Raw genomic sequence first — 13,062 nt, 5'->3', positions numbered from 1 at the left:
ACAGTAAATATTCACTACACTGTAAAACTTTGCTGTAGTTTTGCAGCAGGTTTGCCAGTAACTTACTGTGAATTTAATAAGTACTTAGTACTGTTTTCAATAAAACACTTTGAGTTCTGTGATTCAAAACGAGCTAGAAGAGACCAATACTGGCATTACACAGCAAAACAATAACATTCTTCCTAAGCATTTGTGTCTTGTTTTCTAGTAAAAATATATCAAACTAATTCTTAAATTACGATAATTTTACGTATATAACAAGAAAAGTGACCTAAGATATTAGGCTTGTTTTATGAAAGAAAATATAAGAACTAGGTAAGAAAACTGTAAATTAAATCTAGAGTAAGTTACTGCCAAACCTGCTGCAAAACTACGGCAAAGTCTTACAGTGTACCATTTAAAAGTCCAGACATGGAAATGTTTATCATAGCATAAAAAACGTTAAAAGTGCGCAAATATAAATACATAAGAATTGTAGTTGTACAGGTTTTGAGTGAGAACGTTTACCAGAGATTATACTGTAAATTTCTATAGTTGTGTGAATAGTTCTTAGTAGCTTATTTCACATATTTCCTATAAACAATAGCCAATCTTTGGTTGTATCACAGATGCCTCTATATAACCAATATGCACTTGGTTTACGGTACATATACAGTAAAATAACATTTAATGCTATTTAAAGATGTACACATAATAATAAAGAAACATACACACATTTCTGTTGGGATGAAAAACGCAACAAACAATAAATGCTCGTTCAAGGTACAACTCACATTACAAGCACATTTACAAACACACAGATCTTCACATGTGTAAAGCAGCTGTTTTTTAACTCAACACAACCACTGTCAGTGTGTTTGTGGAACGTAATTAAATGTGTGATTGAATTTGAATGTGTGCAATGTGTTAAGATTTGTTTGTTTGCATTTATGCCCATCTGCTCTCAAGTGTATCCACATGAGACTCCAGTCTCCTTTCTTTCTGTTCTTCCTTGCGTTTGTGTTGCAATGTGATACAGGGTGTTGTCGACAGTCTTCCTTCCCAGAGGAAATCTGCCCCTAAACGGGCCAAACACTGAGGCAACATGGCTCTGATCTCTCTGACTGACAGCAATTCTGTGTTTTGTCATTCAGCTTTAAGTCCCCATTGAAAAACATGTAGAAAGCCCTTCCCTTGGGCTTCGGGGAATAATTGCTTTTTGTTTGGCTCCTTACATTTAAATGGTGTCTTTGGAGATTAAAAAGATCACCTCACAAATCATTATCAAACAGGCGTCGCTCTTGATTTATTGATAGGGTTGGTATGAATATATTTGAATATAAATATTTCAGGGGGTCTGGGAAAGGTTAACACTGACGGTCTGTATCAGGCTGGAGGTATAGAGTATCATCTGGTGACAAAGCTTCTGGAGTTGAGTTTCTACAACTGATACAAAATAATCACAGACACATGTTAACTTGTCATTTCCTGTCATTCAGATCAGACAGAGGTTTTGAAATTGAATGAGAAACAAGATTGATAGCATATGTACTTATGAAACTTATTAATAATTCATCTGAAATAAATAAAATCAAGTTATGCTTACTTAATTACCCAAATACTGTACTTAATGCATATCGGTAATACTAATATTATTACATTCAGTGTATTTATTGTAGTTTTGCATGATTAAATGATTTTTAATCGATCACGTTGGGTTTGGAGCGTCACGCAGTCGTGACGTCATGGTAGACCACGCCGTGCGAGATCAGTTGTTCTCCGGCGGTCACGTGACGCGCGTGGATCCGGAAGCATCATGGCGGTGAACTTTAGTGAAGATGAGTTTCAGCTGGCGTGGACCGAACTGGACGAGCCGAAGCTGGACGGGTGGGAGTTCTTCACCGAGACCACGGGCGTGAAAATATACCGACTCTATCATAAGGTGAACGACACAATGCGCATGCGCTCCGTTTAAACAAGCAGGCTCATACATAATGCTATTTTTGTATATTGCGAAAAGCCTAGTGTATTTCAAGAGGGTTTTGTCTACAATAAATGATGCTTTTGATACTCGTTCTCTTACAAAATAAATATTGTGCGTTATAACATAAATATGTCCAATGCATGGTCAGAATTGACTGCATCCATGCGTTTGGATCTGTTTGCTTATATTAGCTCATCTGTGCAGTTATTCTCTCATGGTGTAGTCTTTAACCGTACACATCAGTGACATGTACAGGCATCTGGGATGCATTATATGTCCATTCATCTGTCCTGTCATGTTAAACAGGAATCGGGTCTGTATGAGTACAAGGTGTTTGGCTCTCTGCCTGGCTGCCCTCCAGAACTCTGTGCAGATGTTTACATGGATCTCAACTACAGAAAGCAGTGGGACAGTTATGTGAAAGGTACATACATTTCAGAAACGTTTAGTTTGATTCTTGGGCGTTAATGTCTTTTGGTACAGCAAACAGGTTTGGGAGATATTGGACTGTAATCCCCAGAATTACCTGAGCTACAGGTTCACCATAAAGAGTTTTAGTCATCATTAAAGATGTCATAGGTGAGGCATCTATTTTATCGCACAACAATTCCTCAAACAGGGTCAACTTTATTTGTTTCCTTTGCTTGTCCTTTTAAAGTCCCAGTGAAATTTAAAATGACAATTCTTATTTCATCACGAGATATTGCAGCGTTTATAGTAAAAAGCTTATTACTGTGGGTCATTTTCTTTTTAAAATTCGGGTGCCCTCATAAACTTCAGTTAAAATCTGAAAATGAACTTCCGCCCTGAAATAACCATCCGGATCCGGCGGAGCATCTGTTAACTCCTCCCCCTGCCAGTTTCATTTCAAAATCAATGCCGTGTTTATACGTCCAATGAAAAACGCAAGCCACGCCCACTAATTTTCTCCTTTGAAATTGATTTTTCATTTGGAAATGTCAGAGTACAGAAGTAAAACCCATCGCAACCGGTTCACAGGGACTGTAACAGAGATTGGAGAAACGTACACTTTTTACACTTTAATTTATCTTAATTTATTCTTTCATTATAATACTGCTGCCGGATATTTACCGCAGCTACTTTATTTTCATTTTAAATAAAATGATTTAAAAAGAGTTTTATTGCAAAGTTTACTTTCACAAGACTGCACAATATTGAGGAAAAATGTGATGTGCATTATGCAATAACATGCTAAATAATGCAATTTGTGAATTATATAACTGTAAATTACATTTTAAAGTATTAAAAGCCTTTGCAAATAATTGCGATATGCACATCTGCAGAATTTCTTTAATTTTGTTATATTCCTACAATATGGCTGTGTAGACATAAACATGTTGTTGTGTAATCTGTTGTTTGCAGTGTAGACGCTATAATATCATCACAGGGTTGATTTTAACTTTTGTGTGTTCTTCATTCTGAAGAATCTTCCTATGCTGCTGGTAAAAAGACTCAAGTCTGCAGGTAACTGGACGGGTACGTCAGAAATCCCTGTAGCTGTAGACGGTGCTGTTGTGCATTCAGTAGTTTGTATGTGCGTGGAATGTGGTGTTGTTTACTAATAATGTGCTTGTGGGATCATGGAACTGATCTAGAACCAGATCCTTTAGAACTCAAGTGTATGAATATGAACCGTGAAAAGCAGAAACTGACCCTCGTGTAGATTTACAGCAGGTCTGTATGTTGATCTCTAGTTGTATTTGTACTGTAAGCTATATTTCACCCATAATTCCTTTTGTATAAACTTTTGTTGACTTCTAAGTGGCAAGAGGTCAGATTCTTCATTTAATTACATTAATAACAGATTGCTCATCAATTAATAAACAAACGTGAGTGGATGCATTACACATTTTTCTGTTCTTTCCGTTTCACACTGAAATGCTAAGAGATTAAATAGCATTTGCACAATATATTCAAGTTAAACCTTTTGCATTAATAAAGAATATACAGTAATTACTTTAAAATATAATAGTATAACAGTAGTGTGTAAGTCAAATACATTTTGGATATGTTTTTAGAATTCAGTGCCTATTGAGACAAAAAGCAAAAGTTAATTTGTGAAATGAGATTGCAGGTCATCCTCAAAGTTGAGGTCAGTTGCAACATCTGACTTTCACCACTCAGATTAATATTGTGAATGATGTGTCAAATGTGATCATGTTTAAAGGATATGAAACATCAGCAGACAGATGTAAGTTTAATATATAAACATTTTGTTGGTCTAGTCAAAAAAACATCACGTTTAGATTTTAATTTAGAGCGAGAATGACAGATTATGATCATTTTTCACAAAGGTTTAAAATCACTGATATGGAGCTCATTCTGTTCAACTTGCATGTAAATGTTGTGTTCTTTCTAGATCTGGGAACGATTTTAACTGTCTTCATAAATCTCTCTGGTGTGTGTAGTTAAGCTTTGTGTCTGTCAGTAAAATCTGCTTCATATCATAGTTTCTTATCTTACATCAATCATTTTGGCATGTTTTCATAACTACACGTTTTTCTTCTGTGTTTGTCTATAAACGTGACATTTGTCGGCAGTGCTGTTAGTAAGATGTTCGAGATGCCATGCAAGGCATCGCTGTGGGGTTGCTGAAATGTTTTAAATGCTTGCTAGGGTGATGCTTTGCAGTCGCCAAGGTATTTTTCACATTGCTGGCTTGTTTTGGAGTATCTTGGGAATTGATGCATTATTCCAGGGTGTACATTTTAGATGTTTAATTACTGGACCATCTAATAAAGTTTTGTATCCTTCTTTTCTATAGATCTGAAACACTTTTAGGTCAATTCTATAGGACTTTCCTTCTTTTTTTCATATATATCATATATAGAGCATTTGATTGGACAGGTAATTGGTGATAAGCTTAAGGGTAGAATGATGTCATCAATTATTTTTCGGTGCACATAACAGACTGTAAGGTTTGCATCCATATTTGACTTTTGTTATTGTTTTTAAATATGCTAGCTTACAGATGACCTTAAGAATTTAAGATAGCATTTAGATTTCTTGGGGACTTAACTAAATCACATGATGTAAAGCAATCCTTTATGTTTATATTAATAGTTAAATTAGTGGTTTGTTTGAATAGTAGTTTTGATGTTTGTCTTGCTAAACTGACCGTTTGAAAACACACATTCAGAATATTCATGTGAATAGTTTAATCGAGCTGAAATCTGAATGTTATTTTAATGTGATAAACATCAGATTTCCTCTGTAATGTGATTTTTTTTTTTTTCTCATTTGAGGTGGTTGGGTGGTGTATTTCCCCCAAACACCAACACACTCTGAATAGCTGTGTGTGTGTGTGTGGGTGTAGTCGTGTTTATTAGAAACACACTTTGGCTCCAGTCGGGCCCCGCGTGTACATGTGTTTATGTTTTGAGCGTTTGTTTCATAAAGAACCTGACAGCGTTTGTGGTTAACGTCTGATTTATGTTCTTCGCTGTGCTCTCGTTTATCTCCCGGCGCGTTCAGTGTCTTTCCTCTGGGCGTTTGTTTGTGACAGATGAAGGTGGGGTCACCATCCATCATCCAATCCTTCATATGTATGTACTGAACATGTGGCAGAATTGACAATAAAGCAGACTTTGACTTTTTGACTCTGAAAACCCTGGAGATTACCCGAGCCAGAGTCACCTCAGATCTCATCTGTGAACACCTTACATCACATAAAACTAAAATACAATCTTTATTAAAGCAATAATTCACTCCAGAAATGAGAGCGGGACATCATTCGCACTCAAGTTGATCCAAACATGAAATGCAAAAAGATATTCAGCTGAATATCTGTAACCGCTCACGATTGTCCTGTGGTTTTAATATTTTGCTTTAACATCTTACAGATTTAAATAGAAGAGTTAATAGTCAAACTTTGTGTTTTATTCTTTAATCCCAACCGTTTTACACCAAATAGCGCAAATCTCTTTTTTGACGCTCTTCCCAAGCTAGGAACAGATATAAAGCAAGAATTTGACAGAATGCAGATTTGAAAGCCAACGTGAATGTGTTGTGTAACATTAGGCAGGATGTTCCTGACATGATCCTTGTGTTGGACCACCAGAGCACTGAAATGTTTTTGTTATATCAGTCAAGAATATAAAAAGAATTACAGTAAACACGCTTGACTCCATAATTTTTGACTGAATCATATGTGTGATGAACACATTCACACCCGTTGAGATATAAACACACCCTTGAGCTTCACACAGTCAGGGTTTGTTTGTGTTCATGATCCTTTGAATTGTTGGAATGATCTGCCCAACCTATAACACATCTGTCTTTGCAGTTTAGTGGTGGGTACATGTGAAATACATGCTACATTCACTTCTGATATTAAAGCAACACCAGGTAGTTTTTCAACCGTTCTGTGTTGGGGTCGGTACACACAGCCCCGCCCATCCCCTACCTGTGCAAGAGTGCCACATGATTTCAAAATGACGTTTCTGCATTGGCCGGTTCCATTAGCTTTGTCAACAAATTCACATGTATTGTGCCCCACGGTTATCGGCGCTTTCTTCGGCCAAGGCCCGCCTAAGAGGCATATGACTGACAGGTAAAGCAACCAGTCACATTTCGTTTGGTGCCGCGTCACGTTAAGAGGTGTGGAAATGTCCCCGCAGTAATAGACCGATGTGGATTCACAAGTGTGTCAAAAGTTAACGGATTCAACAATGATTATAACTTTACGCAATGCACCTCACATACGTTTAAGAATTAAGCATTTAGTCGATCGTACTGAATTCTTATAGCAACTGTTGTAAACACGACGGCTTGTATTGTTATCATGTGGACCGTTAAAGAACGCGAAACACAGTTTTCCAAGAAATTCTGCATGATGGCTGAGATTATTTCTAATACTGGTAACAGACAATTGCGCTTATTAACCACATGGGGGAGCCGTGATCAGAATGTGTAAAGTGTTGCTTTAATTTCAGTTTTTTAGACAAATCGGCTCATACAGACGTAAACAAAATCCAAAGTGTTTTACTGTCATCTTATTACTTTCCAATATATGGAAAATACGTCATAGTTTTGTGTAAACGTTGAAGCATTGTACTGTATGTGTGTTTTGCTACAGCGAATGATCATGAAAATTAATATTAAATGAGGTAAACATAAATGAGGTTGACATAACTTGGGAAGGTTAAAATGTGACCCAGCAATTCATTTTGCTTCATAAAATCATCCAACATAAGAACATTCTGTGCAGTTATAACATTGATATATTTAATTTTAACTGCGTAAGAGCATGTCAAGTATTGAAATAATAGTGAAATTAATGGTGGAAATCAAATGATTTTGGGACGTTAGCCTTGTTTTCGCAGACAGGGTAATATATTCATGCAGGACTGGATATTATGATATGGTTCAAGTTTTTTTGTCAATCATGGACTGATATACTTAAGGGTCACCTGCTTAATAATACTTTTCTAAATTGTATAACACTAATAAACTGTTTAAAACTATATAATAACATAAATGTAATTTTGTGAATTTGTTGCGAATATAAAATCAAAACTATATGTCAGGAGGTCTTATTGACTAAGTTTTCTTCATTATTCAGTCCAAGTCAATCCATTTCAAAACGTATTTTTTCATTATACTTACATATACGTTTTTTCCCCCTTGAATTAATATTAAAGGAACGGCACAATTATATTTTGTAATTTCAGACATTTAAGCACACACCTTTAGATCAAAAGGTTTGTAAAACCTGATCTACATTGTTTCCGTGATCTGTAACTTCTGATAGTGTGATATATGATTTTGTTTATAGCAAGTTACAGCTGTTCATGTCTTCATCTCATAATTCATCTTCCAGTGTTTTATGGTCGTCTGGAAAAGTCATTATGTTCTTTTCATCACGATTACTCCATACTGAACTCTGACCTGCTTCTTTGTGTGTAATAGTGGCCTTGTTTTATACCACGGTCGGACCTAAACCTGAATGCACACCAACTCATGGGGACTTGTGTCCTCAATTTTGGTCCCCATGGGCAGAAAATCGTATAAATCGTAGAGAAAGATATTTTTTGAAAATCTAAAAATGCTAAACGTTTTCTGATCTTTAGGTTTAGGGGTTGGGGGATAAAATATACAGTTTGTACACTACAAAAATAAATACGCCTATGGCCTGTCCCCACACACATAATAAACCAGACATGTGTGTCTGTGTGTCCACAGATCTACACGAGAAAGACTTCAATGGACAGAAAGTGATTTACTGGGAGGTGAAATATCCAATGCCTCTTTCTAACAGGGATGTATCCTTCAAACACAGATGTCACGCCAATCAAATGCTGTTTGAAGAGACAATGTTTTTGTTATTTAAATTATAGAGAAATAATTAATCAACATATTATGAATTTGAACAATTATGAACAAATATGAAGAATTTTGTCATTTAATTGAAGTCTATATAACAATTGTGATAATGTGTATAAAGATATATTTTGTAATAGAATTAACACAACAAATAATTTCTTATTTTAGACTCATCAGCAGCATGTCCATCATGGCATTAGATTTGTAGATCATCTCTATTCAGGTTTGAAGTTGTTTTGTTATCATCTTCATCAGCAGTGTTAGTCTTTAACTCTCTTCAGTACGTGTACGTTCGGGAACGTCGGGATCTGAACATTGGCGGTCGCAGGATCTGGGTGGTTTTGGCCAAGACCTCTTCTGTGTCTCAATGTCCTGAGAAGAGAGGCGTAATCCGGGTGAAGGATTACAAACAGAGTCTGGCCATAGAGAACGACGGCTCCGGCGATTCCAAAGGTGACCACACCACCAACACACAGACACGGGTTTCACAAAGAGACTTTTATCCAGTGCTTTTAAATAATATTTAGTATTTAAATGATGAAAAAACAATACATATATTGTGTAATTATAAAAAACCTAAAGATTAAACCTATTGACCAAGTCAGTTTAAAACTTTGTTGCATGCTAACAGCAGAAATAACTTTTATTTTGGATTGATGGACATTGTAAATCAGTCTCGGAGGTTTTATACAAGTTATGACCAGATCTAAAGTTCACACGAGACAGACTCGTGTCGTGTGCATCAGATATTTGAGTGTATAATGGGCTAGTTGCACAAGACGCTTGTGAGCTTTTGCGAGGCAGGGGTCGGCAGACTAATTTCTCTTGTATATATCGAGTTGTTTCGGCTTAACCAAGTGTTCAACAATGTAAAGAGAATCTTTCATATCGCTGAAATATTACGTTCTTATTTTTATCCAAAATACCCAATATTTTCAGAAGAAAAATCCTAATTTGCCCACACAGTGTTTTACGACCGGAAAATCGTCTGCCGACTCTGGCGTCCCAAAAGTTCACCAGCGCCATCTTGTGCAACTAACGTATTTTTTATAAAATGAAAACCAAGTGTGTTTCTGTGAATCATGTTTCAGTCTTCATGAACTACTTCGATAATCCAGGCGGCATGATTCCCACGTGGCTGGTGAACTGGGCGGCGAAGGTGAGCGAGCTGTGGGATGTGCTGGATTTATTACGACATCATACAAAAATGCGATAAATAGAGCGTGTGGCGTAATGCGATGTTGATAAATGTGTTTTGTGTGCAGACGGGCGTCCCGGCCTTTCTCACGGACATGAAGAAAGCCTGCTGCAACTATTCCAGCTTCTGCAAGAAGTGATGCATGTATGAATGTCTACTGCGCATGTGTTCTGTTTGAGGTCAGAAGGGCATTTTGGGGATTTTGGGTGGAGTTTCTACTGTTTCTATGGTGTCCAACATGCAAAAGTCTTTCGTTAGAATTTCGTCGAAATATTTTTTTTTATGCGTTTTTGCATCATGGAATGGAAAGATTTGGGGTCCCTCAGTGACTTTATGAGATTATTTAGATCATATTGAATGGTATATAATTTAATCAAAGCACTTTAATATAAAGGATTACATAAAGAGCTAAGAAGTGAACGCATAAAACGTCTCTGTTAGAGCTGAAATGCACACAGTCACTCATTGAGATCCTTCGGCAGAGAGGCTAATATCTGGAACCTCAGGTCACACTTCAAAAAAAGTGTCTGGTATTGTACTGGATAACAAAACATCAAAGCAAATGTGTTTGAGAACTTTAAGAAATGAGATAATAGGGTACGACGGGGCTAAAGGTGCCTTTAAAATGATTTTCTAACAAACCACTAAATGGCATGAAAACCTGTTATTAAGGCTAGAGTTGTTTACTTGAGAAATATGCCTAAACTAACCAATTATAGACTCAAATGTCACATGTTTTCTTAGATTATTTAAATGTAAATTTATTTTGATAAACGTTGCTAAAACACTGCTAAAATTAACATTTATATATTACATTCATTTACAAATATATTACTGTAAAATAAATCCAGTAAAACAACTGACAAATTACTGGCAGAAAATGACTAGTACATTTTCCCCTTATTTTACAGACATTTCCGTTGATGCTAAAATGTAATTTAATGGTGGTCAAAATGTAGAAAACTGGTAAAAAATCATTAAAAAACGATTACGGAAATATTATATACATATTAATACAGTATTTTGGGCCTTTTTTTTACAGATTTTTTACATTGGCTTTAAAGTAAACTGTTTAGTTTATTAAAGATTTTTTGCCAATTTTTTTTATTTAAAGTAAAATAATCAAAAAATTGTAAAACCGTTGCAGAAGGAGTGATTTTGTCCAAGTTTGAACTATTTGTTCCTCAATATAATATTTGTCTCACTAGTGGGGTAAAACACCTTTAGTAAAAAGGAAATATTCCTGAAGGTGTGCCTTTAGCGCAGTTGTACTCTTAAACTGTTTAAGTAGGTTTATAACAGTCAACAGGCTGTTCAACGGTTAATGAGATGATGGATATCTGTGAAGCTGATTTCATTCATTCACTTAAATTCCAGTGAAGTCTCCAGGATCATTTGTTTGATGGTTTGCTTTGATATTTGATCTTATTCAGACATGTTTATAGATCATATGATGTATGTGAATTGTCTTGAATCTTTAACCGAATACAATCTTGCTCCTCAATATTAAGAGATTGAATACACCAGCAGTTCTCATGAGATGATTACACTGCAGTCGTTGAGCGACCTCTCCTGGTGAATCTGCTTTTTGAACAAATGTTTTTGCACAGATAGTTAGTATTGGTCATTTGGTCTTCAGATGCCGGACACGTCTGACCTTTAGGCATCTTATGATGATTTACCTGCAAATTTCCAACATCATGTCAGAACATGGATTTCAATGGTTAAAATGATGCTTTTCACAAATGTATGTAGTAAGGTTTTGATTTGTGTTGCCGAGCCTTATCCTGATGCCTGCCGAGACTATCAAGTCACGTCAATGACAAAGTATAGAGCTGAAATTATTGTGACGTATGCTCTCCTTATAATCATCATGTGCTGTTTACAAATGAATGCCGAGCACAGTAAGCCTTTGAGAATTTGTGATCGTAAAATATGAATTTATTTTAATCGTTTGGTGTATGATAATGTCATTTTTTTTGTGATGCTTGAATGAGCTCAGAAACCAACACATTACACTTTATAAAAAGTGCTTCACGATGCCATTGAAGAAACATTTTTGGCCGAATGCTTCCATAAAGAAGTTTATATAAAAATATTCTCTAGATTGTAAATTAAGATTATAAATGCTTCTTCTATGTCATCTCTGTGAAGAATCTTTTGTGAGAGTTTTTAAGAGCATAATCTAAAAATCCATTCATCTTGAAATATAGGCAAAATGATTGCATAGATCCGTTAACTTTAAAGAATAAATAACAAAATGTACATTTTTGTATTGTTCTATGCATCAACGTGTGCTATTGTGGTGAATGCATGTGCAGAATGTACTGTAATGATAAATGTAAGATTGTATGATATTTTAAAGCAGCACTTTGAGACACGTTGTTATCAGACCACTGGAAGATTTGGTTTTAACAGGTTTACGTTAGGGAAAATATATGTTTTCATAGGAAACTCATCACTGACATTCTTTATGACCTCATTTTATGTTTTGACAATATGTAGTTCGTTTTTAAGCACTTATGTGATTTTGTTTTCTTTCTTGTTCTAGTTCCTTTTTAAATCATCCTCTTAAACATCACAGTGCTGCTAAATCATTTGTATGTTTAATTCTGTCCTCAAGCTGAACTTTTATTGCAATAAAATGTTGTTGTGCCTCTGCTCTATTTATGTATTTTTTTGTGTATATGTATTTTTTGTGTTTTGTGAGTTTGTGTATGTAAAGAATCATGCTTAAAGATCTTAGTACAGCATTTGGCCGGTTACCCCAAATGATTCTGGAGTTGTTGCCCCCTACAGGTCAGTAACATCACTGCAGTTTTTAACTGCAATTTATGCAACTCTTTGATTATTAATGTCCTGATTTAAAGTATATTAATGTGTTGCTTAGTAAATTTACACATCTTTACTGTAAAAAACACGTAATTTTACAGAATTTTCTGTTATTTTTTTACAGATTTTTATGTATTTTGAAATACGGTAAAAAATGTGGCCGGCTGCCAGAAAATATATTTTTTTCTTTTACAAGATTATTTTTTTTACAGTTTATTTTTGAAATGCGTAAAATGACAGCAAATCTACAAGAAAAACGGGAAAAACAATTTATAAAATATCCTGTCATTTTACAGGGGATAAATTTACGGTATATTTCTGTATTCTGTAAGTTGTTTTTTTACAGAATTTGTTTTACAGTGTTGGATAGTTCACACATAAATGAAAATGATTGTATAATTAATTCATCCTCATGTCATTTCTAACAAACAACATTGAAGTCCTATGACTTCCATTGTATGAACAAACAACTGAGACGTTTCTCAAAATATCTTCTGTTTTGTTACAAGAAAGTCACGGAAACCACATGTGGATGAAAAAAATGATGACAAAATTGTTGTTTTTCGTTGAACAATGCATTTTATTGTCACACAAAACTTCTTATTGGTGTTAAAATGAGTTTCATTTTCTTTATGCAAAACATAATTTCTTGTTTCTATCATTTTGCTTTTACTGAGAAATATGACCGGCAAGCTCCTGAAAGGTTTTTGTGATATTCAGCCCT

The 13,062-nt window shown here is 35.3% G+C and overlaps 1 protein-coding gene across 1 annotated transcript; it reads left to right on the top strand.

Annotated features, from left to right (window-relative positions):
* The first annotated feature begins 1,715 nt into the window (after positions 1 to 1,715).
* On the top strand, positions 1,716 to 12,172 carry pctp (phosphatidylcholine transfer protein). The gene is made up of 6 exons (XM_056753981.1): positions 1,716 to 1,921; positions 2,270 to 2,387; positions 8,168 to 8,247; positions 8,590 to 8,761; positions 9,400 to 9,467; positions 9,574 to 12,172. Exons 1-6 carry the CDS (start codon positions 1,796 to 1,798, stop codon positions 9,643 to 9,645), a joined length of 636 nt encoding a protein of 211 aa, XP_056609959.1. The 5' UTR covers positions 1,716 to 1,795; the 3' UTR covers positions 9,646 to 12,172.
* Positions 12,173 to 13,062: the final 890 nt, after the last annotated feature.

The sequence above is a fragment of the Triplophysa dalaica genome, chromosome 7 (assembly GCF_015846415.1).
Source record: "Triplophysa dalaica isolate WHDGS20190420 chromosome 7, ASM1584641v1, whole genome shotgun sequence".
Taxonomy (NCBI): domain Eukaryota; kingdom Metazoa; phylum Chordata; class Actinopteri; order Cypriniformes; family Nemacheilidae; genus Triplophysa; species Triplophysa dalaica.
The sequence above is the reverse complement of the archived record's forward strand: the minus strand, read 5'-3'. Positions and strand labels throughout refer to the sequence as shown.